The sequence below is a fragment of the Mauremys mutica genome, chromosome 20, assembly GCF_020497125.1.
Source record: "Mauremys mutica isolate MM-2020 ecotype Southern chromosome 20, ASM2049712v1, whole genome shotgun sequence".
Taxonomy (NCBI): domain Eukaryota; kingdom Metazoa; phylum Chordata; order Testudines; family Geoemydidae; genus Mauremys; species Mauremys mutica.
In genome coordinates this window covers 3,840,738-3,865,080 of record NC_059091.1, presented here as the reverse complement: position 1 = coordinate 3,865,080, position 24,343 = coordinate 3,840,738, and the positions used below count along the sequence as shown (strand labels likewise).

The 24,343-nt window shown below is 66.5% G+C and overlaps 1 protein-coding gene across 1 annotated transcript in view; it reads right to left on the bottom strand.

The window, feature by feature from the left end:
* The window catches only part of LRP1 (LDL receptor related protein 1), a 173,195-nt gene that overhangs the window by 38,234 nt on the left and 110,618 nt on the right, over positions 1-24,343 (bottom strand). Inside the window, exons 20-41 of the mRNA XM_044995414.1 lie at positions 22,340-22,507; positions 21,630-21,812; positions 20,302-20,502; positions 19,883-20,128; positions 18,650-18,847; positions 17,364-17,568; positions 16,848-17,012; positions 16,372-16,616; positions 14,888-15,019; positions 12,308-12,535; positions 11,976-12,150; positions 11,149-11,243; positions 10,770-10,919; positions 10,308-10,448; positions 9,446-9,571; positions 7,857-7,988; positions 7,135-7,269; positions 6,911-7,040; positions 5,916-6,042; positions 5,301-5,452; positions 4,428-4,552; positions 3,662-4,033 (exon numbers count right to left, since the gene is read on the bottom strand). Coding sequence (XP_044851349.1) covers positions 3,662-4,033; positions 4,428-4,552; positions 5,301-5,452; positions 5,916-6,042; positions 6,911-7,040; positions 7,135-7,269; positions 7,857-7,988; positions 9,446-9,571; positions 10,308-10,448; positions 10,770-10,919; positions 11,149-11,243; positions 11,976-12,150; positions 12,308-12,535; positions 14,888-15,019; positions 16,372-16,616; positions 16,848-17,012; positions 17,364-17,568; positions 18,650-18,847; positions 19,883-20,128; positions 20,302-20,502; positions 21,630-21,812; positions 22,340-22,507 — 3,831 coding nt within the window. The remainder of the gene's footprint in view (positions 1-3,661; positions 4,034-4,427; positions 4,553-5,300; positions 5,453-5,915; positions 6,043-6,910; positions 7,041-7,134; positions 7,270-7,856; positions 7,989-9,445; positions 9,572-10,307; positions 10,449-10,769; positions 10,920-11,148; positions 11,244-11,975; positions 12,151-12,307; positions 12,536-14,887; positions 15,020-16,371; positions 16,617-16,847; positions 17,013-17,363; positions 17,569-18,649; positions 18,848-19,882; positions 20,129-20,301; positions 20,503-21,629; positions 21,813-22,339; positions 22,508-24,343) is intronic.

The window sequence follows — 24,343 nt, the reverse complement described above, 5'->3', positions numbered from 1 at the left end:
CGTGGCGCATCCCTATCGCTGCCAGCGGGCGTGGTGCCCGCCTGCAGGAGCCGCTGCCATCTGGGTGCCCGCCGCAGCACTGGCCGCTGCTCCACTCGCCAATCCTTCTGCTTCGTGGTTCTCCCCAGGGCCAGCCCTGGCCCTCTTCCTCTGTCCTTCGCCATCCCGCTGGCTGCCACCTCCACCAGGCAGGCCAAGGTTCTCGGGCACCCGTGCTCCCGGAAGGGCGACACCCGCCCACTGCCTGGACAAACCAGCGCCTGCCTGCTGCGGCTGGACCGTCGTGCTCTGCCGGCTCCTGTCCTACACTCTGTTGCTCTGGGGACTGGCCAACTCCCATGGGGCCCTCCCAGCTCTGTGCTGGTTCCTGGCACCAGCCTCCACTGTGGCCAGCCCCACCGTCTACATCTTCACGTCCAGGCGGTTCCAGAGCGATGGGCAGGCTCTGCTGCTTGGGGGCTGCAGGAAGAGGCCGCGGAATAAGATGAGGCTGGAGACTCTGGGGAAACGGGCTGTGACGAAGTGGGAATGTTCTTAATGTTTTCTCTGAATACTGGGTGGGTGCCTCAGTTTCCCCTATGCAGTTCGTAAGTATCTAGGCGGTGGGATCAGGGGGTGGGATTGGTGCAGAGCCCTAGGGGGCCAGTGGGATGGGGTCTGCACAGAGACTGGTGACACCCTGTCTCCTGGGAACTGATGGCCTGGGCCCTCCCCTGCAAGGTGCCAACGGAAGGTGTTGGAGAACAAAGGGATCAGGTGCCTCCTGGCCCAGGGAAGAGACAAAGTCCAGAGGAGGGGCTGGAGGGGGTTTCAGTTTGGAGCTGGCTGGGGAAATGGGGGAGCCCCAGAGCTGGGGTCTAAGCTCCCTGCCCCCCAAGATGGACCTGACTGAGGGGTCCTGTTGTCTGCACCTGCAAGGCCTGTCCTGGACTGTGTCCTGTCGTCTAATAAACCTGCTTTGTCACTGGCTGGCTCAGAGTCGCGGTGAATCGCAGGGAGTGGGGGGTGCAGGGCCCTGACCCCCCCCCCACACTCCGTGACACGGGCCACAGCCTCAGCCGCATCTGGGGGGCAGCACTTCCCGGGGAAGAGAGGGAGAAACGATGGAGCAGAAGGAGCCCGGCAGGAGCTCCATTGCTCATCCACTGCTCTGAGCTGCCCTGCAGCCACCTGGAGGAGGCTCCGCTGGGCCTTCCTGGCAGGGCTCTCCCGCTCTCTGCCCTCGGGTGCAGCAACCAGCCCGTCGCAGAGGAGGGCACCTTCGATTCGCATGTGCTCTTCTGGCCTTGCTGGGTCTCCTCCCTCGGCTGCTGAGAGGGGGCAGGACCGGAGAATTCGTGCGCAGGCTGGTTCTTGGGTAAAAGCAGCCCCTGCTTTCCTGGCTGCCCTGCCCCCCCAGCTCCCATTGGTGCCCCAGGGCCAGTGACAGAAAGGGGGTGTTGCAGGCCAAGACGGAGTTCAGCTCCCAGGCACAGTCCTGCTCTAGGGCCTTCACATTCACAAGCAGGGTTATTACGGTCGTGCCTGGAGCTGCAGCCAAGCCCAGGTCCCATTGTGCGGGGGGCTGTACACACAGGCCCTGCTCTGACGAGCTCAGTCTAGACAGCTGAAGGATGGATGATTAAGCCCATTGTACAGATGGGAACACTGAGCCAAGCGAGAAGTAATGGGCCCAGGTCGTCCGGGGGGTCTGTAGCAAAGGTAGGAACTGAACTCCGCTCTCCTCCACGGCAGTCCAATGCCTTAACTGCTAGGCACCTCCCTCACCGCAGATCGACCCACCGAATCCTTCGCGCCCCAGCTGCAATCAATTACAGCCGCTTTCCCGGCCACAGCAATAAATGCGGTGCAGGCGCATTGTGAATGTAAATAAGCTTATTCATGAGTTGATGACGCTGGGTGGAGATTTACCCTAGCGGTGCGGCTCTGGCCACGTGCACGGCGGCAGCTGTAGGAACCAATAAAACTAATCCAGTGCAAGCCGAGGGTTTCGGGGTGAACAGTCGCTCGGGAGGCCAGGGGCTTGTTCAGGCCGAGTGGCTTAGTCTTGTAAATGTAACGCAAACAGAGAGCTGCCAAGCTGTGCTGTGGGGCCTCGTCTCCTGGGAAACGCCTGCGCACACGGACGGAGACACGCGCGCCCGCACGGACGGAGACACTCACACACACGGGGCAGAGACACTTACACGGGGCAGAGACAGGCATATGCACGGACGGAGACATGCCTGCACGGACGGAGACACACGCGCCTGCACGGACGGACAGAGACACGGGCCCGCACGGACAGACGGAGACACACATGGACACACGGAAGGACACACACGGACAGAGACATTCACACACATGGATGGATGGAGAGACATGCACGCACATGGATGGAAACACGCTCACGCACAAACACAGACACATGGATGGAGACACACACATGGACGTACACAGATAGAGAGATGCTCTCACACAGACACACACACAGATACGCACAGAGACACACACAGACGGAGAGACGCTCACACACACACGGACACGTACGGAGACATAGACACGGACACACACACAGACATACACATACGGAGACACACACACGGGTGCACACACACACGGACACACACAGAGACATACACGTATGGAGGCGCACACACGGACGCACACAGAGACATACACGTACGGAGATGCACACACGGACACACACAGACACACACGGACGCACACAGACAGAGAGTCGCTCACGCACACACATGGGTGGACGAGACTCCCACACGCTCACAAAAAGAGGCAGATCCACAACGGGTGTAAATGGTCAATGGAGCGATGCCAGCGGAGGCTCTGCCCCAGGCTTTCCTGCCCAAGCTGGCAGCAGCGTCTCTCAGGGCCAAGGGGGCGGCTGTAGCTACGCCCAGAGCAGGGCTGGAGCATGAGCCATCGGGCTGGCCCGCCAGCCTCCAGCCTCCCTAGGTCTCTCGGGAAAGACAAAGGTGCCTCAGGTGGCAGGGAAGGCGGCAGATCAACTATTTTAAGGATAAAAAGTCCAGGCTGGGGAATCCCACAGCAAGGGAAGCCGGAGCCGGCCAGACGGGCTCTGCCACAGCGGCGCGGCGCCGCCCTCGGGCCGGATCCCCTGGAGGCTGCAGGATGGCAAAGCGAGGGAGGACGGGGTCTGTCCCTGGCCACGCCCACCGGAAGGACAGGCACGCGGCAGCCGCCCCCAACGGCTCTCCCTGACCCCCGCACGGTGGAAACCGGGATGCACCCCTCCCCCACACTCTAGGGCCCCGGGACATGGGGCCCCCTCATTCCGGAGCCCCCCTGCCACCTGCCTGCCCCCGCACCCTTCGCCAGCACCTCCCACGTTCTAGAGCCTGTCTCCTCCCCCTGCGCCCCCACGGTCCAGAGGCCCATGATGCAGCCACCCCGCTCTAGAACAAACCCCTGGGGCCGGCACTCGGGACATGCCCCCATGGGGGTTCTAGAGCCCTGGGCAGAAAATTCCCAGCCAATCCCTGAACAACTGCCCTTCCCCCACACCAAGCTTTCCCCTGGAATCCTGACCCGGAGATAAGGACGAGGAGGGGGGAGAAGGGGAGAGAGGGAGGAAGAGGAGAGAGGGAGGAAGGGGAGGAGGAGAGAGACGGAGGCGGCGGCGAGGGAGGACCCGGGGACTCACTCTCCACGATGGTCTTGCGCCCGGTGCCGTCGTCGCTGATCTGCTGGATGTTGCCGAAGTGGATGTCGCTGTAGAAGATGCGGTTGCTGCCGGCGGCGCCGGCGCGGTAGTCGAAGGCCAGGGCGATGACGTTCTTCATGTGCTCGGCGTCCTCGAAGGGCTTGACGGGCGCGTTGAGGTTGCTCTCGTCCGACAGGTGGATGCTCTTGAGGATGGTGCGCTCGGAGTAGAGCAGGTAGCCGTCGTAGTCCCGGCAGCTCACCCCGTCCTCGGCGAGCATGCCATGGGCACAGGCGCACGTCCGCTGCCCGTTGCCACGGAACAGGCACAGCTGCTGGCAGCCGCCATTGTTCTGGGCACAGACGTTGGTGCCTGGGAGGAGAACACGGATCAAAGCCTGCACAGAAGGGGTGGGGGGCTTGGGTGGCAGACTGGAGGGGGCGTGTGGGCCCTAAGGTCTGGGGGGACCCCAGGCCCCACATTTCAAGGACCGTACGGGCACAGAGAACGCGGCTCCCGGGGCACGTGTTTTAACGTCTCCCCCACGGCCCCAGAGAAGGGAGGGAAGGGCCGTGGGGGGGGGCTGCTGTGGGGCGGAAAGCGAGCGGGAGCCCTCGGAACACGCTCTGGGCCTCAGTCGACGCCCCAGAGTCAGGTCGGCAGCGACGTGAACCCAGCCCAGCTGTGCGGAACTGAAGCCAGTGGAGACACCAGGCTGCTCGGCCCCGGCGGGGGGCAGGCTGGACACATCAGCCCCCGGACGCACCCTTTTGCCTGGCTTGGTTGAACACTTTGATGTCCTTCAGCTGCACCCCGATCCCTGTCCTCAGGGACACCGACTCCGTGGCGTTCTCCTTGCTGCCCCTCTTGATGGAGCCGTTGGCGTGGGTCCTGCAAGGGGAGCGAGGTCAGCGAGCTGGAGGGGTCGCAGGGCGTGAACACGCGGCCGGGACCAGCCACCATCCGCTAGCGTGCACACGCCCTGGGCCCCCACCGCCATCCTGGATCTCACGCACCCCCCCCCGGGATTACACCCCCATGCCCTACAGCCACGCTCACCCCCCCTCGGGGTTACACCCCCACTCCCCCTACACCCGCACACCCGGGATTACACATACCCCCTGCACCCACGCCCTACAGCCACGCTCACCCCCCCCTCGGGGTTACACCCCCACTCCCCCTACACCCGCACACCCGGGATTACACATACCCCCTGCACCCACGCCCTACAGCCACGCTCACCCCCCCTCGGGGTTACACCCCCACTCCCGGGGTTACACACACACCTCACCCCCCCACTCTCTCAGGTAGACTCGCAGGTGAGTCCTCCAGGACTCCACACCACCGTGCCCCGCGGCCACAGAGCTCCAGCACTGGCGTGGGTAGAGCGGCACCGGGCAGGCAGCCACTCTAGCCATAGCCCTGCCCAGCACCGTGGCTCCATGGCTGCGGGTGGCTCGGGGGCAGTCTCTATGGTTCAGAGTGCTGGAGGACCCCCAGGGGACCACAGGTGAGTGCCAGGAATGATAGCCTTTTATGCAAATGAGATGTAAATGTAACGCAGGTGCATTGCCTCATTTGCATAACACCTCCAGCTCCCCCCCCCGCAGGCTCCCTGTGCGGCGGGGAGGGGCCGTACCGGTCGCTCCAGTAGATGTAATCCTCGAAGACCGACACCGAGAACATGTCCATGTTGTTGCTGGCCAGGACGACCTGCCTGTTCTCGCCCGTCTCCAGGTCGATGCGTTCGATCTTGTCCATCCGAGCGTCGCACCAGTACAGCTTCCCGTCCTGGAGGGGGAGGCAACCCGCCCGGGTGGGCCACGGCTCAGCGGGGCGGAGGGGGACGGGGAGGGAGCCCGCACGTCGCCCTGGGGGCTCAGCGCTGGCCCGCAGCACTTGGAAGGGCAGAGCCCGAGCCAGTTATTTATGTCTGATCGTCACCCCAGGGGCCCAGGTCCCCGCCCCCCAGACAGACCCGACGTGGACCCAGGGAACGAGCCGCTCAGCAGGACGGACCGAGAGCCGAGTGCCCCAGCGGCGTCTGGCTTTGCACTCAGAGCTCCTCGGCCCTCCCGGCCCTCCCCCTGCAGGGCGACGGCTGCATTTTGGGTGGTCCCGACCCACTGATCACTGGGTGTCCTGCCCCTCCTGGGATGGGCCATTGCAGCTCAGATCCACCTGGCCCGACAGCTGCTCCCGTACACCCGCCTGCACCCGTTACCAGCGCCGCAACGCACGGCGGCCGCCGTACCTGGTAGTCGACCGAGATCCCGTTGGGCCAGCTGATGCTCACGTTGACCAGGACCATCCGTTCTGTCCCATCCAGGCGAGAGCGTTCGATGCGGGGGTACTGGCCCCACTCCGTCCAGAACAGGTACCTGTGGGGGCACCGGGCACGGCTCGCCAGGGACCCCGCTGTGCACATGCCCCCCTCCCCTGACCCCTGGCGCTCTCACAACCTCTGGGGTCCCGGGTGCCTGGAGGAGAAGCGGCTTGTTGCAGCCGAGGGGTGGGCCGGGGTGTCTGGCAGTCCAGGGGCTCACCCCACGTCTGACAGGGCAGGTCTCTGAAAGCAGCCGGTGGTTCTGGGAGCCCAGTCTGAGATGCCTCGGGCGGGACTGTCCGAGGTGCTGCCAGTCGGGGGGAGCTACGGGTGCTCAGCACCTCGGAAAACAAGGCCCAGAGATTATCACAGAAGCAGCAGCCGCTTTGGGCCTGATCCTCAGGGTGGGGCAAGGTTCTGCATGAAGTCAGGGCCAGAGCTGGGGAGAGAACCCAGGAGTCCTGGCTCCTAGTCACCCCCACCCCGGTCTAACCCACCAGACCCCCATCCCCTCCCAGACCTGGGCACAGAACCCAGGAGTCCTGGCTCCTAGTCACCCCCACCCAGGTCTAACCCACCAGACCCCCATCCCCTCCCAGAGCTGGGCACAGAACCCAGCCCCCCTGCTTTAATTCACTAGACCCCACTTCTCCCCCAGCACTGGGGAGAGAACCCAGGAGTCCTGACCACACTAGAGCCAATGCTGGGCAGTCCTGTAATTAAAGGACCCCCAGCAGCCAAGCACAGAACCCAGGAGCCCGACTCCTAATTTACTAAACCCCACTCCTGCCCCCGAGCTGAGAACTGAACCCGGGAGTCCTGGCTCCCAGCCCGACCCCGGGGGCTGAGGCCTGGAGAGGTTTCACCTAGTCCAATCCCCGCTTGCCCGCTCCCAGGGCAGCCGGCCCCCGTGGGCGCCTCACCCTTTCTCCGGGTGCACCGTGATGGCCCGAGGCTTGTCCAGCCCCTGCGAGATGACGACGTAGCGGAACGACCCGTTCAGCCTGGCCACCTCGATGACGTCGAAGCCTTGGTCCGTCCAGTAGATGTTTCCTGGGGCGGGCGACAGTGACGCCCTGTGAGCCAGGCCCATGGGGCTCCCCTCCCCGCAGGGCCGGAGCCCAGGGGACATAGGGACGCGCCTCACCTGCTATCCAGTCGACCGCGATGCCTTCCACGCGCCCAATCCCGTTGGTGACCACGTCCTCCCGCCACGTCTGGTCGCGCTTGGCCCGGCTGATGGTGCTGAGCCCCATGTCCACCCAGTAGATGGTGTCGTTCTCTAGGGGGCAGAGCGGGCGGGGGGTCAGGCAGGCAGCGAGAGGGGCACGTACTGCACAAATCTCACCAGCTGGGGGCGCTCACGCAATGGGGACGACATGCCAGAAATAGGACCCTGGGCAGGGCTGCAGATACGGGGGGCGCTCAGGGGCTATGGGGATTGGGGACAAGGCTCCGGACACCGTAGGGTGCAGGGCTCTGGCTAAGGCCTCGTTAAACCTCATGCCTACCGGCCGCTGTCCCAGAGCTGAAGAGGGTGGGGGCGAGGGCCGCCCAGCGACACCGCTCCGCATCTCCAGCGCCTGCCAGCCTTCCGGAGCCGCCCTGCCCACCCTGGTGTCACCACCCCCATCATGCCACGGGGGAAACTGAGGCACAGAGTGGCAAAGGGACTCCCCGGTTGGGTCAGCAGCTGAGCCGGGCACAGAACCCAGGAGTCCTGGCTCTCGGCACTGCCTGGCAGCAGGGAGGGACGTTGTCTCCCCTCCAATCTCCAGCAGGGCATTAGTCCTGCTCCGGTCGGGCCCGAAGCCTGGTCTATGAGACCGTGTCCCTGGTGCCCGAAGAGCGGCGCACGGCGGCTCTCACCCGCGTGGAAATCGATCCCCACGGCCAGCGAGGTCCCGGACACGGGCACCAGGGCGTCCGACTTGTCGTTGGGATCCAGGGGGATGCCGCGGATCCCCTCGTGCACCGAGTACAGCAGGAAGGAGCCCACGCCTGCGAAGGGAAGGGGACAGTGAGACCCCGCGGGGTCTCTGCCAGCGCGGGGGAGCCAGGGAGCCGCTGGGCTGTGGGGAAAGGGCAGCGGCTTCCCGAGGGCTGAGCAGAGCCATGGAGAAGGGACTCCTGGGCGGCCCAGCCCGTGTCCCAGCAGCACCGAGGCTGGTCTGGGCCGGGTCGGGCCGGCGGGGGGGTTGTACTGGGTCAGATGCAGCATGAGGCATAACCACACGTGCCTCCCCCAGTGCCCCCCCCACGCCCACCTCCCGGCGCGCTGGTTACAGTGACGCATGGGAGCCGTGGGCGAGAGCGAAGGCAGCTGTCACGGTTCAGCTCCGCAGGCGGGAGGAGGGGGAGCAGGAGACGTGGGGCACAGTGGGCTGCGTTGCCAGGACACCCCCCAGCGGTGCAGATGGTGCCTGTGGGGCTGAGCTGACAGGCCCGAGCGGCTGCAATGGAGCACGTCTACACCGAGAACCCGCGAGCGCCTGGGGGTGGTTTCAGTGCTCCGGGGGGGGCGCAGTTCCATGCAGGTGGATAGGACCCCCCCATCGCCCCCATCATTACAGCCGTACCCGCGGGGAAGGGGGTCGGACCCTGGGCTCTCAGCAGCCCCCACAGGCAAGCGACTGAGCTCAGAGCCTGACCCACTGCCCTTGGGCTGGGGATCCTCCTCCCCGGCTCCGGGCTGGGCCCCGTCGCTGCGATCAAATCCCCCTCCTCACCGTGCTCCCTGACACTCCCCATCACCAGCACCCGGCCACTCGCCCCACCCCAGCACCCGGCCACCCCCTGCCAGCACCACCCAGCTGCTTCTTGTGTAACCGAGCGCGTCCCCAGCGGCTGCAGGCTGAATTCGCCCGCCCTGCGCCGGTCCCCACAAAGGGGGGCGTGGCGTGACACTGGAGAGCCCTGGCCGCAGGGAGCTGCTGCAAGGAGTGATCAGGACCTGGGCCCGAACCCCCTGGGCAGAGCTCCCAAGGCTGAGATGCCTTGGCAGGGGGGGGCTCTGTCCCTTGCTGCGATTTGCCGGGAGAACCAAGGGGAGAAGCCAGCAGGGAGCGAGGCCTGGGGAAGGGAAACCGGCCGGCCCCGAGGCCAGGGAGGGATGAGCCCAGGCGCCTCCATCTCCTCCTGGCGTGTCTCGCTCCCCGGGGGCTGCTCCAGCCTTTGCTGACGGCGAGAAGCGCCGGTCCCCCGTGCCAGGCCTCGAGCGGGCGTCCTGCCCCACTCCACGGAGCCGGACAGGGAAGGAGGCCCCTGCCACCGGGCAAATGGCACCATCTCTCCTCCGCCCCCCTGGCCGTCAGACTGGGCCGGCGAACGCCTGCGCGCAGGCCGCACCGTGAGGAAGCCGGGAGGCCACGCCCCGCGCCCGAGCGGAGGGCAGCCGCATGGCGCGCAGCAGGACAGCCCTGTGCCAGGGCGTGGGGGGCACGGGGAGGCGGACTCACCTTCGCAGGACTGCTGCCCGCTCTTGAGGCTGTAGCCGGCTGTGCACATGCAGGAGCGGGTGGTGGGCGAGGTAGGCAGGCAGAGCTGCGAGCAGTCGCCGTTGTTCACGCTGCAGGGGTTGGTGCCTGGGCGAGAGAAGGGAGCGGGTCAGGGGCCTGCCCAAGGCAGATCCTGATCTGACCCACAAGGGCTTTCAGACACCCCCTCCCGTCCTGGGACCTGCTCGCTGGGCCACACGCAGCCAGCTGGACGCCAGAGCCATCGCCCGCCCGCCTGCCAGCCAGAGCGGCACCCGCCTGCACCAGCATCGGCACGACGGGGGACGGGGCTTTCAGCCGGGGCACTGGATGGACACAGCAACCCCCAGATCCCAGCCCCAGCGGGTGCCGGGCGCTTCCAGCCAGCAGCGGGGCCCAGGGACCCCTGGCACTGCCAGGCCCCACACATCAATCCCCAACCAGAGAGTGGAGCCGGCTGCAGCGTCGCCCCCACCACCCCCCGCGGCAAGAAATCCTGAGCCAGGCACCCAAATCGCCAGCGGTCTCCAAATAACTCAGGTCGGGTGCCTGGGCCTGCCGGCTCCTGTGGTCGGGTCACATCTTCACCGGTAGAGCCCTCCCGGGGGTGGGGGGGGCTCTCCTCCCCCCTCCCGGCCCCCTCCCCGGGGGGGCAGCTCCTCCCCCCTCCCGGCCCCCTCCCGGGGGGGGGGCAGCTCCTCCCCCCTCCCGGCCCCCTCCCCGGGGGGGGCCGCTCCTCCCCCCTCCCGGCCCCCTCCCGGCCCCCTCCCCGGGGGAGCTGCTCCTCCCCCCTCCCGGCCCCCTCCCCGGGGGGGCAGCTCCTCCCCCCTCCCGGCTCTCTCACCGTGCTGGACGCTCTCGTCATAGACCTTCATGTGCATGACCAGCGTGGTGCTGTTGCGCAGGACCACGGCCCCCGTCCCGTCCTTCTTGTTGCAGGTGCCCATCTTCTCCGAGGCCTGGTCCGTCCACCACAGCTTGTCGCCTGCCAGGGGAGGGGCCCGGGCACTCAGCAACGCGCCCGCTGCCCAGCGCCCACCCCAGGGCCCGGCAGCAGCGCCAGCCTCCAGCGGGCAGCCGGGCTCCACCCGCAGCCTGCCACCATCTGGGGGCGGGGGGCTCGGGCTGCTTCCCAACGGGGAAATGTCCCCCAGCCCCCACCCCCTCAATATCCCTCGGTTCCCCCCCTTCTCCACCTCCTCAGGTCCATCCCCGCCCCCTCATCCCCTGGTTCCCCCCGCCCCCCGCCCTCCGGGCACAGGGAGCGCGTGGCCCGCTGCTGGGGGCCCCCTCCCCCGGCTCTCACCCATGATGGCCAGCGCGGTGGCCTTGCTGAGCTGGCTCTTCATGGCTTCCAGGACCTCCAGGCCGCTGCCGTCCAGGTTGCACCGGTTGATAGTGCCGGCGCCGGAGCTGATCCAGTAGAGCTTGTTCTCCGGGTAGTCGATGGCCAGGCCTGGGGGGGGGATTCGCCGTTAGCTCCCCCCGTGGGCAGAGAGCAGCAGCACCGGGGGGGCTCCCGGCACAGCATGGCCGCCGGTCCCGGCACGAGGGGCCCGTACGAGGCTCAGTGGCCCCGGAAGGGCTGGCAGGAAATGGGACGGGGTGACCCTGGCCCTGAGCCCTCCCCAGCTGCCACCCCCCAGGCGGGAAGGGGGTGACCCCGTTCGGGGGGGGGTCCGTACCGACAGGCCCTCTCTGGTTGGTAAAGAGGAAGCTGCGGTTGCTGCCGTCCATGTTGGCGATGCTGATGTTGTCCCCGTCCGTCCAGTAGAGCTTCCTGCACCAGACAGACAGACATGGGGGGTGGTTGGGATCAGAGCTCAAATCAACTCCCCCCACGTGCAACCATGACCCACAGCCCCCTGCCAGCCCAGCCCTGGGCTCCTCCTGGCTCTGCCGGTGCCCCTCACTCCCGACCCGCAGCCCCTGCTGGCCCAGCCCTGGGCTCCTCCTGGCTCTGCCGGTGCCCCTCACTCCTGACCCACAGCCCTGCCAGCCCAGCCCTGGGCTCCTCCTGGCTCTGCCAGTGCCCCTCACTCCCGACCCGCAGCCCCTGCTGGCCCAGCCCTGGGCTCCCCACCCCCAGCTCTGCCGGTGCCCCTCACTCCCGACCCACAGCCCCTGCCAGCCCAGCCCTGGGCTCCTCCTGGCTCTGCCGGTGCCCCTCACTCTGACCCACAGCCCCTGCTGGCCCAGCCCTGGGCTCCCCACCCCCAGCTCTGCCGGTGCCCCTCACTCCCGACCCGCAGCCCCTGCCAGCCCAGCCCTGGGCTCCCCACCCCCAGCTCTGCCGGTGCCCCTCACTCCCGACCCGCAGCCCCTGCCAGCCCAGCTCTTGTCCCCACGGAGAGGCTCAGGTCAGCCCTTCTGTTCTCTTCCTGATACAGCTGAGGGTCCCCTCCATTTACTCCCCCTGGAACCCACAACCCCGGAAAGCCAGGACCCAGCCCCACACACGACCCCCCTGCGCCCCCTTCCCACGGAGCGTTCCTGCCCCCCAGCGGCTCACCCCTGGAGCGGGTGAACCACCAGGCAGTGGGGCTTTTCCAGCCCCTGGATCACCGCGTTCTTGAAGGAGCCGTCCAGCCGGGCCACGTTGATCTGCTTGCGGTTGGCGTCGTAGCTGGTCCAGAAGAGGTTTCTGGAAACCCAATCCACAGAGAGGCCGTGAGCGTTGGGCAGGTCTGCAAGGCAAGGGGCACGGGAGAGTCGTTAGGGGGGTGCAGGGGGGGGAGAGGGGAGGGGCCGGTGAAAGGGGGAGCGGCACCCCCCTGCCCTCCAGCTCGGAGCAATGGGGGCTGCCCCACGGCACAGGGACAGGCCCGGCCTGGGACCCCCCACCTGCGGACACGACGGTCTCCACGCCGGTGCCGTTGATGAAGGCCCGTTTGATGGTCTGGGTGCGGACGTCGGACCAGTAGATGCGCTGCTCCGGGGCGTCGTAGTCCACGGCCGTGACGTTGTCGATGTCGGGCACGGTGAAGGAGATGATGTAGTTGTAGTAGGGGTTGTCGATGTCCACGCCCCGGATCTCCATCTGCCGCGCGTACAGCAGGAACTTCTTCAGCTCTGGGGCGCGAGAGACGGCGTGAGGGGCGGCGGGGGGACCGCGGCTGCCCACCGGAGACCCGCCCCCCTGCCCTGCCCTGCTCCAGCCCCTACCCCACTCCCCCTGCCCCGTCCCCGGCCCAGCCTGCGCCCTCCTGCCTGTATCCCACACCCCCTGCCCTGCCCTGCCCACAACCCGCCCCCTGCCCATCGGAGACCCGCGCCCCCTCCCCTGCCCTGCCCACAACCCGCCCCCTGCCCATCGGAGACCCGCGCCCCCTGCCCTGCCCTGCCCATCGGAGAGCCGCGCCCCGTGCCCTGCCCTGCCCACAACCCGCCCCCCTGCCCCTCGGTGACCGGAGCCCCCTGCCCTGCCCTGCCCCCCACCCGCCCCCCTGCCCATCGGAGACCCGCGCCCCCTGCCCTGCCCTGCCCACAACCCGCCCCCTGCCCATCGGAGACCAGCGCCCCCTGCCCTGCCCTGCCCACAACCCGCCCCCTGCCCATCGGAGACCCGCGCCCCCTGCCCTGCCCTGCCCACAACCCGCCCCCTGCCCATCGGAGAGCCGCGCCCCCTGCCCTGCCCTGCCCCAGCCCCTGCCCATCGGAGACCCCAGCCCCTGCCCTGCCCTGCTCCAGCCCCTGCCCCACTCCCCCTGCCCCGTCCCCGGCCCAGCCTGCGCCCTCCTGCCTGTATCCCGCGCCCTCTGCCCTGCCCTGCCCATCGGAGACCCGCGCCTCGTGCCCTGCTCACAACCCGCCCCCCTGCCCAGCGGAGACCCGCGCCCCCTGCCCTGCCCTGCCCATCGGAGACCCGTGCCCCCTGCCCTGCCCACAACCCGCCCCCTGCCCATCGGAGACCCGCGCCCCCTGCCCTGCCCTGCCCATCGGAGACCCGCGCCCCCTGCCCTGCCCTGCCCATCGGAGACCCGCGCCCCCTGCCCTGCCCTGCCCACAACCCGCCCCCTGCCCATCGGAGACCCGCGCCCCCTGCCCTGCCCTGCCCATCGGAGACCCGTGCCCCCTGCCCTGCCCTGCCCACAACCCGCCCCCTGCCCATCGGAGACCCGCGCCCCCTGCCCTGCCCTGCCCATCGGAGACCCGCGCCCCCTGCCCGGCCCTCAACCCGCCCCCTGCCCATCGGAGACCCGCGCCCCCTGCCCTGCCCTGCCCCAGCCCCTGCCCATCGGAGACCCGTGCCCCCTGCCCTGCCCTGCCCACAACCCGCCCCCCTGCCCATCGGAGACCCGCGCCCCCTGCCCTGCCCTGCCCACAACCCGCCCCCCTGCCCATCGGAGACCCGCGCCCCCTGCCCTGCCCTGCCCATCGGAGACCCGCGCCCCCTGCCCTGCCCTGCCCATCGGAGACCCGCGCCCCTGCCCCTGCCCCTGCCCCGCTCCCGGCCCAGCCTGCGCCCTCCTGCCTGTACCCCACTCCCCCTGCCCAACCTGTCCCCGGCCCAGCCTGTGCCCTGCTCCCCCTGCCTCGCCCCTGGCCCCACCTACACCCCACTGCCCCTACCCCACTCCCCCTGCCTGGCCCCCAGCACCACCTACACCCTGCTCCTCCACCCCACCTGCCCCACCCGCGGCCCACGCCCGGCCCAGCCCCTGTCCTGCTCCCCCACCACCAATCTCCCCCCACCCTGACTCCCCTCACAACCACTCCCCACCTGCTCCTCCTGCCTGCCCACAACCTCATCGACTCCCCCTGCCCCTCCCTGCCCCGCTCCCCCCACCTCTGACCCCCCCACAGATATTTCCTTCCCTCCCTCCCCCCACCATTCCTGGAGGCACATCCCTTCACCAAAAGCTTGTCTGGAACTGCCAAGACAGTGAGGTCCACGGCTTAGAGCAGGGGGGCTGGGAGCCAGGACTCCTGGGTTCTATCCCCACCTCTCGGAGGGGAGTGGGGTGTGGTGGGTTGGAGAAGGGGGGCTGGGAGCCAGGACTCCTGGGTTCTATCCCCACCTCTGGGAGGGGAGTGGGGTGTGGTGGGTTGGAGAAGGGGGGCTGGGAGCCAGGACTCCTGGGTTCTATCCCCACCTCTGGGAGTGGGGTGTGGTGGGTTGGAGAAGGGGGGCTGGGAGCCAGGACTCCTGGGTTCTATCCCCACCTCTGGGAGGGGAGTGATGGGTTGGAGAAGGGGGGCTGGGAGCCAGGACTCCTGGGTTCTATCCCCATCTCTGGGAGGGGAGTGGTGGGTTGGAGAAGGGGGGCTGGGAGCCAGGACTCCTGGGTTCTATCCCTGATCCTACTGAGCGACCTTAGGCAAGGCTGTTTCCTGCTCTGTATACGGGGTCGCAGAGGGCCCCATGGGGGCGGGGGGGGTTTTGCCAAGCACTCCCGTCCGCTCCAAGGGGCCCCCACCTACCGTAGCATGTGGTGTTATCCTTGTCCAGCTTCATGAGGTGGGGGCAGGCGCAGGAGGAGGTCTGGTTGTAGTTGATCAAGCAGAGGTGGGAGCAGGGCCCTTTGCCGCCGTTGGCCTCGCAGGGGTTGGGAGCTGGGCCGAGGGGGAGAGCGGAGGGAGGTCAGTGAGGAGCCCCTGCCAGGACAGGCCTGTTCCCTGCACCCCCAGGGCGAGACAGGGATGCTGACGCCGGCTGGGATACCAGCCCGTCTGCGCAGAGCCTGGAGGGGCAGCTCCCTCTCCTGACCCCTTTGGAGTCGGTGCCGGGGGCTCACGACGCAGAGTCCAGTGACTCCGGCTCCCTACACCCACCGGACCCCATTCTCCGGGGTCGCTCATGTCAACACAGCGGCAGCCAGTGCCAGTCGGGGGGCGCTCTCTGCACCAGCGGCATGATGAGGCCAGGGCAACAGACAGCCAGGCCCAGCAAAAGAGACGGGGTGTCGTGGGGGGCTTTGATACACGATTCTGCCGGCCGCAGAGCACAAAGGGGGACCATGGGCAGCTCCATTTGGAATGCAGCTGCATCCCCCTGGATGCAAGCCACGGGACCACAGCTCCCAGCATGCAACATCCCCCTGGATGCAAGCCACGGGACCACAGCTCCCAGCATGCAACGTCCCCCTGGATGCAAGCCACGGGACCACAGCTCCCAGCATGCAACGTCCCCCTGGATGCAAGCCACGGGACCACAGCTCCCAGCATGCAATGTCCCCCTGGATGCAAGGCATGGGACTACAGCTCCCAGCATGCAATGCTTCCCCCAGATTCATGCTACAGGACTACAGCTCCCAGCATGCAATGCTTCCACTGGATACAAGCCATGGGACCACAGCTCCCAGCATGCACTGTCCCCCTGGATTCAAGCCATGGGACCACAGCTCCCAGCATGCAACGTCCCCCTGGATGCAAGCCACGGGACCACAGCTCCCAGCATGCAATGTCCCCCTGGATGCAAGCCATGGGACTACAGCTCCCAGCATGCAATGCTTCCCCCAGATTCATGCTACAGGACTACAGCTCCCAGCATGCAATGCTCCCCTGGATGCAAGCCACGGGACCACAGCTCCCAGCATGCAATGTCCCCCTGGATGCAAGCCATGGAACTACAGCTCCCAGCATGCAATGTCCCCCTGGATGCAAGCCATGGGACCACAGCTCCCAGCATGCAATGTCCCCCTGGATGCAAGCCATGGGACCACAGCTCCCAGCATGCAATGTCCCCCTGGATGCAAGCCATGGGACCACAGCTCCCAGCATGCAATGCTTCCTGCAAATTCATGCTACAGGACTAGACCTCCCTGGATGCATGCTACAGGACTACAGCTCCCAGCATGCAATGCTCCCCTGGATGCAAGCGGCACACAGTTTTGCGCCCCCCCCAAACCACGTGGCCCCCGGGGGTCTCCCCGGCCACGCCCCCTCCCACGGCGTTGGCGTCTCACCCAGTGGCTGGCGGGACGGGTGATAGACCTGCAGGTCGAAGGGCTGCGTGTTTGTTCTCTGCACCACGGTGACGTTGTGGCCCGTCCACTTGTTGGCCTTGGCCAGGGTGTTGGTGCGCCAGTCGGTCCAGTAGACCTCGCCGCCGTACAGGGTGACGGCGAAGGGGTGGGACAGGTACTCGTGGCCCCGCAGCACCTCCATGTGCCCCGAGCCGTCGTACAGCGCCGAGTAGATGGCGTCCGACCTGCGCCGTCAGGGGGCAAGGGCACGGCGTGAGGCTGGAGCCGGGGCTGGGCGGAGCGAGGGGCCGGCAGATTGTGGGGTACCAGCGCCCCATGTCCCCTTCCCCTGGGATCCTCCTCCCCATGCCCCCTCCCTCCGGGATGCCTCTGCCCCCCCCAGGATCCCCCTCCCCGGGCCCTCTCCCCCCAGGATCCCCCTCCCCGGGCCCCCCCGCACCCCCTCCCCGGGTTACCTGGCGTCGATCCAGAGGATGCGTTTCTCCAGGTAGTCGACGGTCAGGCCGTTGGGCCACCCCCCCGAGCCCGTCTCCTTGTGGATGGTGCGCCGGCCCTGGCCGCTCATGGAAGCCGCCTCGATGCGGGGCAGGCTGGCGTCCCAGTCCGTCCAGAACAGGATGCTGGAGGGGGGAGGAGGAGTCAGAGGGCCTGTCGCTGGGGGGGCAGAGGGGAAGGGGGTGCATGGCTCCAGGGAGGGAGTCAATCACCCCTGTATCTGGGCCAGAGGAGGGCAGGGTGAGCCCCCAGTTCTCAGGGCGGTCGCTAACCACGGCCCCAGCACCTTCGGGTGCGTCATCTCCGTGTTGCCATGGCAACGCCCACCCCCCAGGAGTCCCCCCATTAGCGCCCGGCTCTGACTGGGGGCTCCGGCCGCTGCTGGGCGGGGAAGGCCCAGCCCAGCTCCATGGCCGGGCCCAGGGGCGCTCGGCCCCCCTGCAGCCCGCCTGCCCCCTCGCGGCCCCCCCACCCACCCGTAGCGTGGGTCCAGGGCGATGGCGCGCGGGTGCTCGATGTCCCCGGCCAGCAGCGTGGTGCGCATGGTACCGTCCAGCTTGGCCACCTCGATCTGGTCCAGGTTGCTCTCCACCCAGTAGATGTTGCCGGCGATCCAGTCGACGGCCAGGCCCTCGGGCGTGGCCAGCCCGTACTGGATCACCACCTCGAAGCTGGTGAGAGCTGCAGGACAGGGCAGGGCAGGGAGCGCGGCACCGTCAGGGCGACGGCCTAGCCCCCCGTCTCCCTCCCCCCGCTGTCCGCCTGGAGCCCAGCGGGGGCTCAGCTCCCCCCACCGACAGCTGCCAAAAGCAACGTGAATCCTCTTCTGCCAAATCCCGTCCTACCCGCAGCTCTGCCACCCACCCGCAGCTCTGCCAGTGCCCCTCAGTCCCCACCCGCAGCCCCGGATATCCCGGCCCTGGGCTCCCCCCCAGCTCTGCAGTGCCCCTCAGTCCTGACCCACAGCCCTGAAGGACCCCGTGTAGGGTGACCAGATGAGATGAAGAAAATATCAGGAGTATCTCAAGCCCTGGGGAAAACCCGGCCCCTCGTCCTAAGGCCAAAGCAAGGAGCTGAGCTGGGGGCCTTCTGCCCCCATGAGCTGAGTCCCTGGAGATCCCCCCGTCCCTGGGGCCCTGCACCCCGAGCCCCGGGTTTCTCTCCCATGGAATTTCAGGCTCCCGAAGGCGCTAATCGGGTGAGGATGAGCTTTCAGCCAGCTCAGCTGCGGGGTTGTAATTACCATTAGAGAATTGCTGGGAATGCTAATTAACTCCCACATACCGATCAGCAGTTAAAGGCAGAAGGTATCATTATCTGGGGCTGAACGCTCTAGCCACGGCACGGCCCCCCGGGGCTGGGGGAGGGTAAGGACTAGCTCCAAGGGACTAGTTCCCTCTGCAACTTCCTCTCTGTTCACAGCAGCTCCCTGCCCTGCAGGTGAAGATTCCTGCTCCCGGCTCCCGCTACTCTGTCTTGTCCTGGCTCCCGGAGGCTCACGCCACCCGAGGGCCCTGAGGGTTGGGTTCCCCTCACAGCAATCTGGTGGGCGGCTGGAAGGGGGGACATGGTGACAGAATGGTGGCAGCGGTGGGATACTTGCTCCAGATTCAGGGCCAAGGTGGCCGCTTTGGACCCGGAGCTGGAGAGTTCGAATTCCAGGTGTCCCCGCCCTCCCCCAGATGCGTCTGTGCCCCACAGCACGTGGCCCTGTGAGGTGGCCGCAGGGTTTTGCGCAGCTGCGTCTGTTCCCGCCACTAACCCCCGTTCTCCAGCAGCTTCCCCCGGTAGATCTTGTCCTCCACCACGTCGGTCCAGTAGAGGGAGCTCTGGTTGAGGTGGAAGTCGAGGGCGATGGTGTTGCGCAGGCCGGGCACCAGGACGCTGTAGTCGCCCTTCTGCAGGTCGATGCGCCGGATCTCGTGGCGGTTGGAGAAGATGATGAAGGGCTTGAAGGGGTCTGCGAGCACAAGGGGCGTCAAGGGGAGCTTGGGACCAGCCAGGCTGCAGGCAGAGCCGCACTCCTGTGCCCAGTTATAACACAGGAGCAACGGGCACCGTTGCAGTGCGCACAGCAGGACCCCCTCCCCCCCGGCATCTCTGCAGTGCGCACAGCAGGACCCCCTCCCCCCGGCGTCTCTGCAGTGCGCACAGCAGGACCCCCCCTCCCCCCGGCGTCTCTGCAGTGCGCACAGCAGGACCCCCCCTCCCCCCGGCGTCTCTGCAGTGCGCACAGCAGGACCCCCCCACCCCTGGCGTCTCTGCAGTGCGCACAGCAGGACCCCCCCCCCGGCGTCTCTGCAGTGCGCACAGCAGGACCCTCCCTCCCCCCGGCGTCTCTGCAGTGCGCACAGCAGGACCCCCTCGCCCCCCGGCGTCTCTGCAGTGCGCACAGCAGGACCCCCCCTCCCCCCGGCGTCTCTGCAGTGCGCACAGCAGGACCCCCTCCCCCCGGCGTCTCTGCAGTGCGCACAGCAGGACCCCCCCACCCCTGGCGTCTCTGCAGTGCGCACAGCAGGACCCCCCAACCCCCAGCGTCTCTGCAGTGCGCACAGCAGGACCCCCCAACCCCCCCCGGCGTCTCTGCAGTGCGCACAGCAGGTCCCCGTCTCCCCCGGCGTCTCTGCAGTGCGCACAGCAGGACCCCCACCCCCCGGCGTCTCTGCTGTGCGCACAGCAGGACCCCCCCCCCCCGGCGTCTCTGCAGTGCGCACAGCAGGATCCCCCCTCCCCCCGGCGTCTCTGCAGTGCACACAGCAGGTCCCCGTCTCCCCCGGCGTCTCTGCAGTGCACACACACACACACGCCTGCTCCCTCCAGTTGGGGTGTTACTCTGGTTGCGGAGGGAACCTCCCTCCAGTTGGGGTGTTACTCTGGTTGCGGAGGGAACCAGGATCAGCCCCCGGCCTGCCCGCCCGTGCTAATCGCCCCCTGGAACGCCAGGGGCCTGGCGGTGCTGCTCCCAGGGCTCCAGCCCCCCCGGCTGCCTGCTCACCCAGGCTGCGGCAGCTCTCGCCGTCGGGCTCCAGCATCCAGCCCTCGTAGCAGGAGCACTTGACGTTGTACTTGTCCTGCTCGCACTTCTGGCTGCACTTGAGGTGCTTGGCACAGTAGCTCTGGATCTGGCAGGTCCGGTTGTCGGCGCCCAGCTCCATGCCCAGCGGGCAGGAGCAGACGATGCCCTCGCCCGGGGCCACCGTGCAGTTGTGGCTGCAGCCGCTGCTGTTCAGAGAGCACTGGTCTGCGGAGAGAGAGCGTGGCCACAGTCAGCCCTGGTGGCAGTGGCCTCTTGGCGCGTCGGGGAGAGAACCCAGGAGTCCTGGCTCCCCGCCCACTCTAACCACTCGACCCCTCTCCCCTCCCTGAGTCGGGACTAGGAGGCCTGACTCCCAGTTCTCCCGCCCCATGGCTCACCACACAGCTCGCCCTCGTCGGAGCCGTCGCCGCAGTCGTCGGTGCCGTCGCACAGCTTGTCGGGCGGCAGGCAGACGGAGGTGGTGTTGGCGCAGGTGTGGGAGGGCGGCTTGCACACCAGCGACTCGCAGTTCTCCTCGTCCGAGTTGTCCTCGCAGTCGCTGTCTCCGTCGCACACCCAGGCCTTGCTGATGCAGCGGGCTGGGGGCGGGAGGGGGGGTGGCGTGAGACAACAGGGGGGAGGCGGAGGGGTGTGCCGCCAGACAGCTGGCGGGAGGCACCACCCAACAGCAGTGCCCGGTGGGTGCTCAGCACCCACACTATTTTTTCCCCATGGGTGCCCCAGCCCTGGACCCGCCTCCCCAGGGGGCTGTCGTCAGAGGAGGGGATCCATATCCCCAAATGACAGTCACAACAGCACAGCTGTGGGGGGACGCCCTGGCTCTTACAGCGAGTGACTAAACGCATTAAATTCACGTCGATAATTGTTGATATTTACTCATTATTATTCATTTTCATTACTGCTTAATCTAGCGTCAGACACTTTTGTCCTTGACTTTCTGACTTTTCCTCTTTTATCGGTTTCATTTTATGCGGTTTCTGATTTTAACACTTGGCTGGTAACTGCTTCACCCTCCCAGGTTTTCCCCTTCTTTCTTGTTCGTCCTTGGCCCTCGTTTCCACGCGAACAACCTGTCGTTTCTGTCTTTGGGCCCAGCTGGGACGTTTGAATGGGGTTCGCTTTGGACAGTCGCCAAGGAGGGATGGAGGGGGGATTTTGAAAACTGGGGGAAGGGAAAGGTTCAAAGTTTGAACTGTTTTCGGCAGGGAAGGGAACCAAAAATGTTTTAATTCTGAACGTTTGCGGGGAGGAAAAAAGAAGAATTGGAAACAAAAATGAATAAAAGAAAATGTTTCAACTTGGGATGGAGCGTTTAAAACCTCTACCGCCCTCTGGCTAAGCCGACCAACGAAAAACGGGAAGGCGACGAGGCCCCCCCCAAACTCTGGGGAAAAAACATTTCAAAAAATGAGACAGAAAAACAGTTTCCATCCAAATTTGTCGGAAGATGGAAAATTTCAAGGAAATCAAGGTGGGGGGAGGGGTGAAGTTAAAAATATCACGTTCAAAAACCAACCAGGTTTTTAAAGGGACGTTTCGAGCAGCTCCGTTCCCAGGGGCATGAGCCCAGGGACGCCAGACCCGGGTGCCGCAGGGATCCAAAGGGAGCTGGTGAAAGGCCCCTGCTCCACTCCCACGTCTGGACCTAGCGTCCCCGCTCCCCCCCGCCCCCCAGGCTGGATCGAGGCCTCCCCGTGCCCGTTACCTGAGTCCTTGCAGCCGAACTTGACGTTGGGGTCGCAGACGTGGGTGACGCCCTCGCAGCTCTTCTCGTCGCTGGAGTCCATGCAGTCGGTGTCGCCGTCGCAGCGCCAGCGCATGGGGATGCACAGCCCGTCCAGCCGGCACTGGAATTCGTCCGTGTGGCAGCCCCCGGGCGGGCGGGTGGCTGGGAACGGAGCCCACGCGACAGAGCGTCACCGGCCGCGCCCCAGGGCGGGACCCGGCACGGGTGGCGAGGGGGCTTTGGGTGCCCGGGGGGCAGGCAGGACCTGACGCCTGGGGGTGGGGGGCAGGGAGCGGGATTGGGCACCCAGGGCGATACCCGGAGGACAACAGGGGAGCCCGGGATCCAGTGCTTGGGGGGGGCGGGGTTGGCGGCGGGATCCAGGATCTGAGACCTGGGCAGGGGGAAGACCAGGATCCAATGATGGGGGGCACCCAGGATCTGATGCCTGGGGTCCAGCCCCCCAAGGGGAGGAGGGGCTCCGGGAGCAGACACCCACGGAGATGTGGCACCCAGGGTGTGGGGTCCGGGGTAGGGAGGGATCTGACTCCGGGGGCGCCCTAAGCATGAAAGCAGCAGGGCCCCCCATGCTGCTGACACTGCCCCATTCATCCCCCCGCCCCATGCCTCCGTGCGAAGCTGGTGCTCGGGGGGGGAGGCAGGCAGGACCCCAGGAGGTGGGGGCTCACCCTGGTTGGTGCAGTTGGCGTGGGTCTCGTCGCTGTAGTCCCCGCAGTCGTTGTCACCGTCGCAGGTCCAGTGCACGGGGATGCAGCGCCCGCTGTTGCACTTGAACTGGTTGCTGGAGCAGGAGTGGCTGCAGCCGGCCTCGTCGCTGTTGTCCCCGCAGTCGTTGTCTGGGCGGGGCAGGCGGGAGGGGAGAAGGGGGGTGTCAGCAGGCACAGAGAGCCGGGCAGCGCGGCCCAGTGTCCCTGGGGGTGGGGGGGACACCCCCAGCAGAGCAGAGCTGGAATCTGCAGGGGTGCACCTGAGCCAGCTCCTTTGACAGCATGGGGGCCCGAGCGAGACGGGCCCCCCGCGTCGGCCTCTTCCGCAGCACCTCCCCCCAAGCCCCCGCCCCCCCCCGACATGCTCGCTAACGTCACAGCCACAAAAAGAAAACGAAGCACAGAAACTGCATAGATCACCTCATGTACCATGGGGGGCAGGGGTGGGGCTCCGCCACCCAGCGGGGGGGGACGGGGGAAGGGGGTACGTCCGCGGACCCCTTTGCGATGAGCGTCCATGGGAAGTTTGATTGGATCCAGCCAATTCCTGAGCGCTGCCACTTTAAGGAGGGGCTCGTCCGGCTCCGTCCCCGTGGGCTCTGACACCGGTTCGGAGGTTAAACCGCTCTGCCAGGAGCCTGGCACGGAGTCACCCTCACGCTGGCAAACTGTTCCCCTCCCACCTTTCGCTACTCAGACTGGGTGTCTCTCCCTCTCTGTCCGTGCACGACTGTAACACGCCTAAGTCCTTCCCCCATTTCATCGCACGCCGGCACGTCTACTGGCGCCTCTCGTGCACAGGGACGGCCCGACTCCCGCCAGGAAAGGAGGGCCCAGGTGACGCACAGTTCCGGCGTCGACTGAACAAAGCGGGTTTACAAACTACCCAGCGCCACCGGGCAAGCCCCTAGTGGGTCTGGGCTAAGACAGTGGCCGGAGAAAGGAGGGTGCAGTGGTTAGGCACCAACCTGCAGCTCACGAGAGGTGAGTTCAAATCCTGTGTGACCTGGGGCCACTCACTTAGCTGCTCCCTGACTCCGTTTCCCAGCTGCCATGGGGATAAGTACATGGCCCTGCCTCGCAGGGGGGTGATCTCGGATATGAGACAGTGAGTGGCTCCGATATTACTGTACAGGCTCATCTACGCTAGAAAATTAGATCAACCCAGCTTCTTGGCTCGGGGGGTGAAAAATCCCCACCCCTGGGAAGGCAGTTAAGCCGCCGTGTAGACAGAGCGAGGTCTCGGCCCCTCGGGGAGGTGGAGAACCTCTCCTGTCGGCGTAGGTAGTGTCTGCGCTGCAGCGGGTCAAGTGTACCCAAGGCCTCTGATTCCCTGAGCTGAACTGATTCAATAGTGTTTAAAACCCATCTAAATTGGCGCAAAAACCCCCACCCCCTCTCCGTGCAGCAAGCCCTCAGCCGTCACCCTTCGCTGGCTTTAGTCTCTCTCTGCCTGTCACATCCATTCGGAAGGAAACTGGCACCTCTCCCCTCAAATCCATTTCCAGCCGAATTCCCTCAGACCCTTTTCCCCTAATGCAAAGCGAGCCGCCGAGGAGATAACTTGGCTTCTCCCGTGTAACGAAATCTCCCTCCTCCTGCCTTTATCTTTCACCAGTTACAGATTTCAAAGGGCGGGGGAGAACCCCCCGATCAATCCTGCTCCTAGTGGTCGCGTTTTCCACGGCCCCAGCTTCTCACGCCATCGTTTACAACTGTGCAAAACGGGTGTGAAACGCCACCAGGCTGGTCTGCCGGCAGCTCTCCGGAGCAGGGACTGTCTAGTTCTGTGGCTCCTGCGTGCTGTTAATAATAACTGGGCACCGGCTCTCCACAGCCGTAAACGACAGCCCAAGAGGCAGGACGCTGGAGCAGATACTTTGCCTCTCTGATCCCTGCCCCAGCGTGTGGGTCAGCTGGGACGACAAGGGACCCGTGGCTTTTCTGCGGTTCTGTGACCCCGCG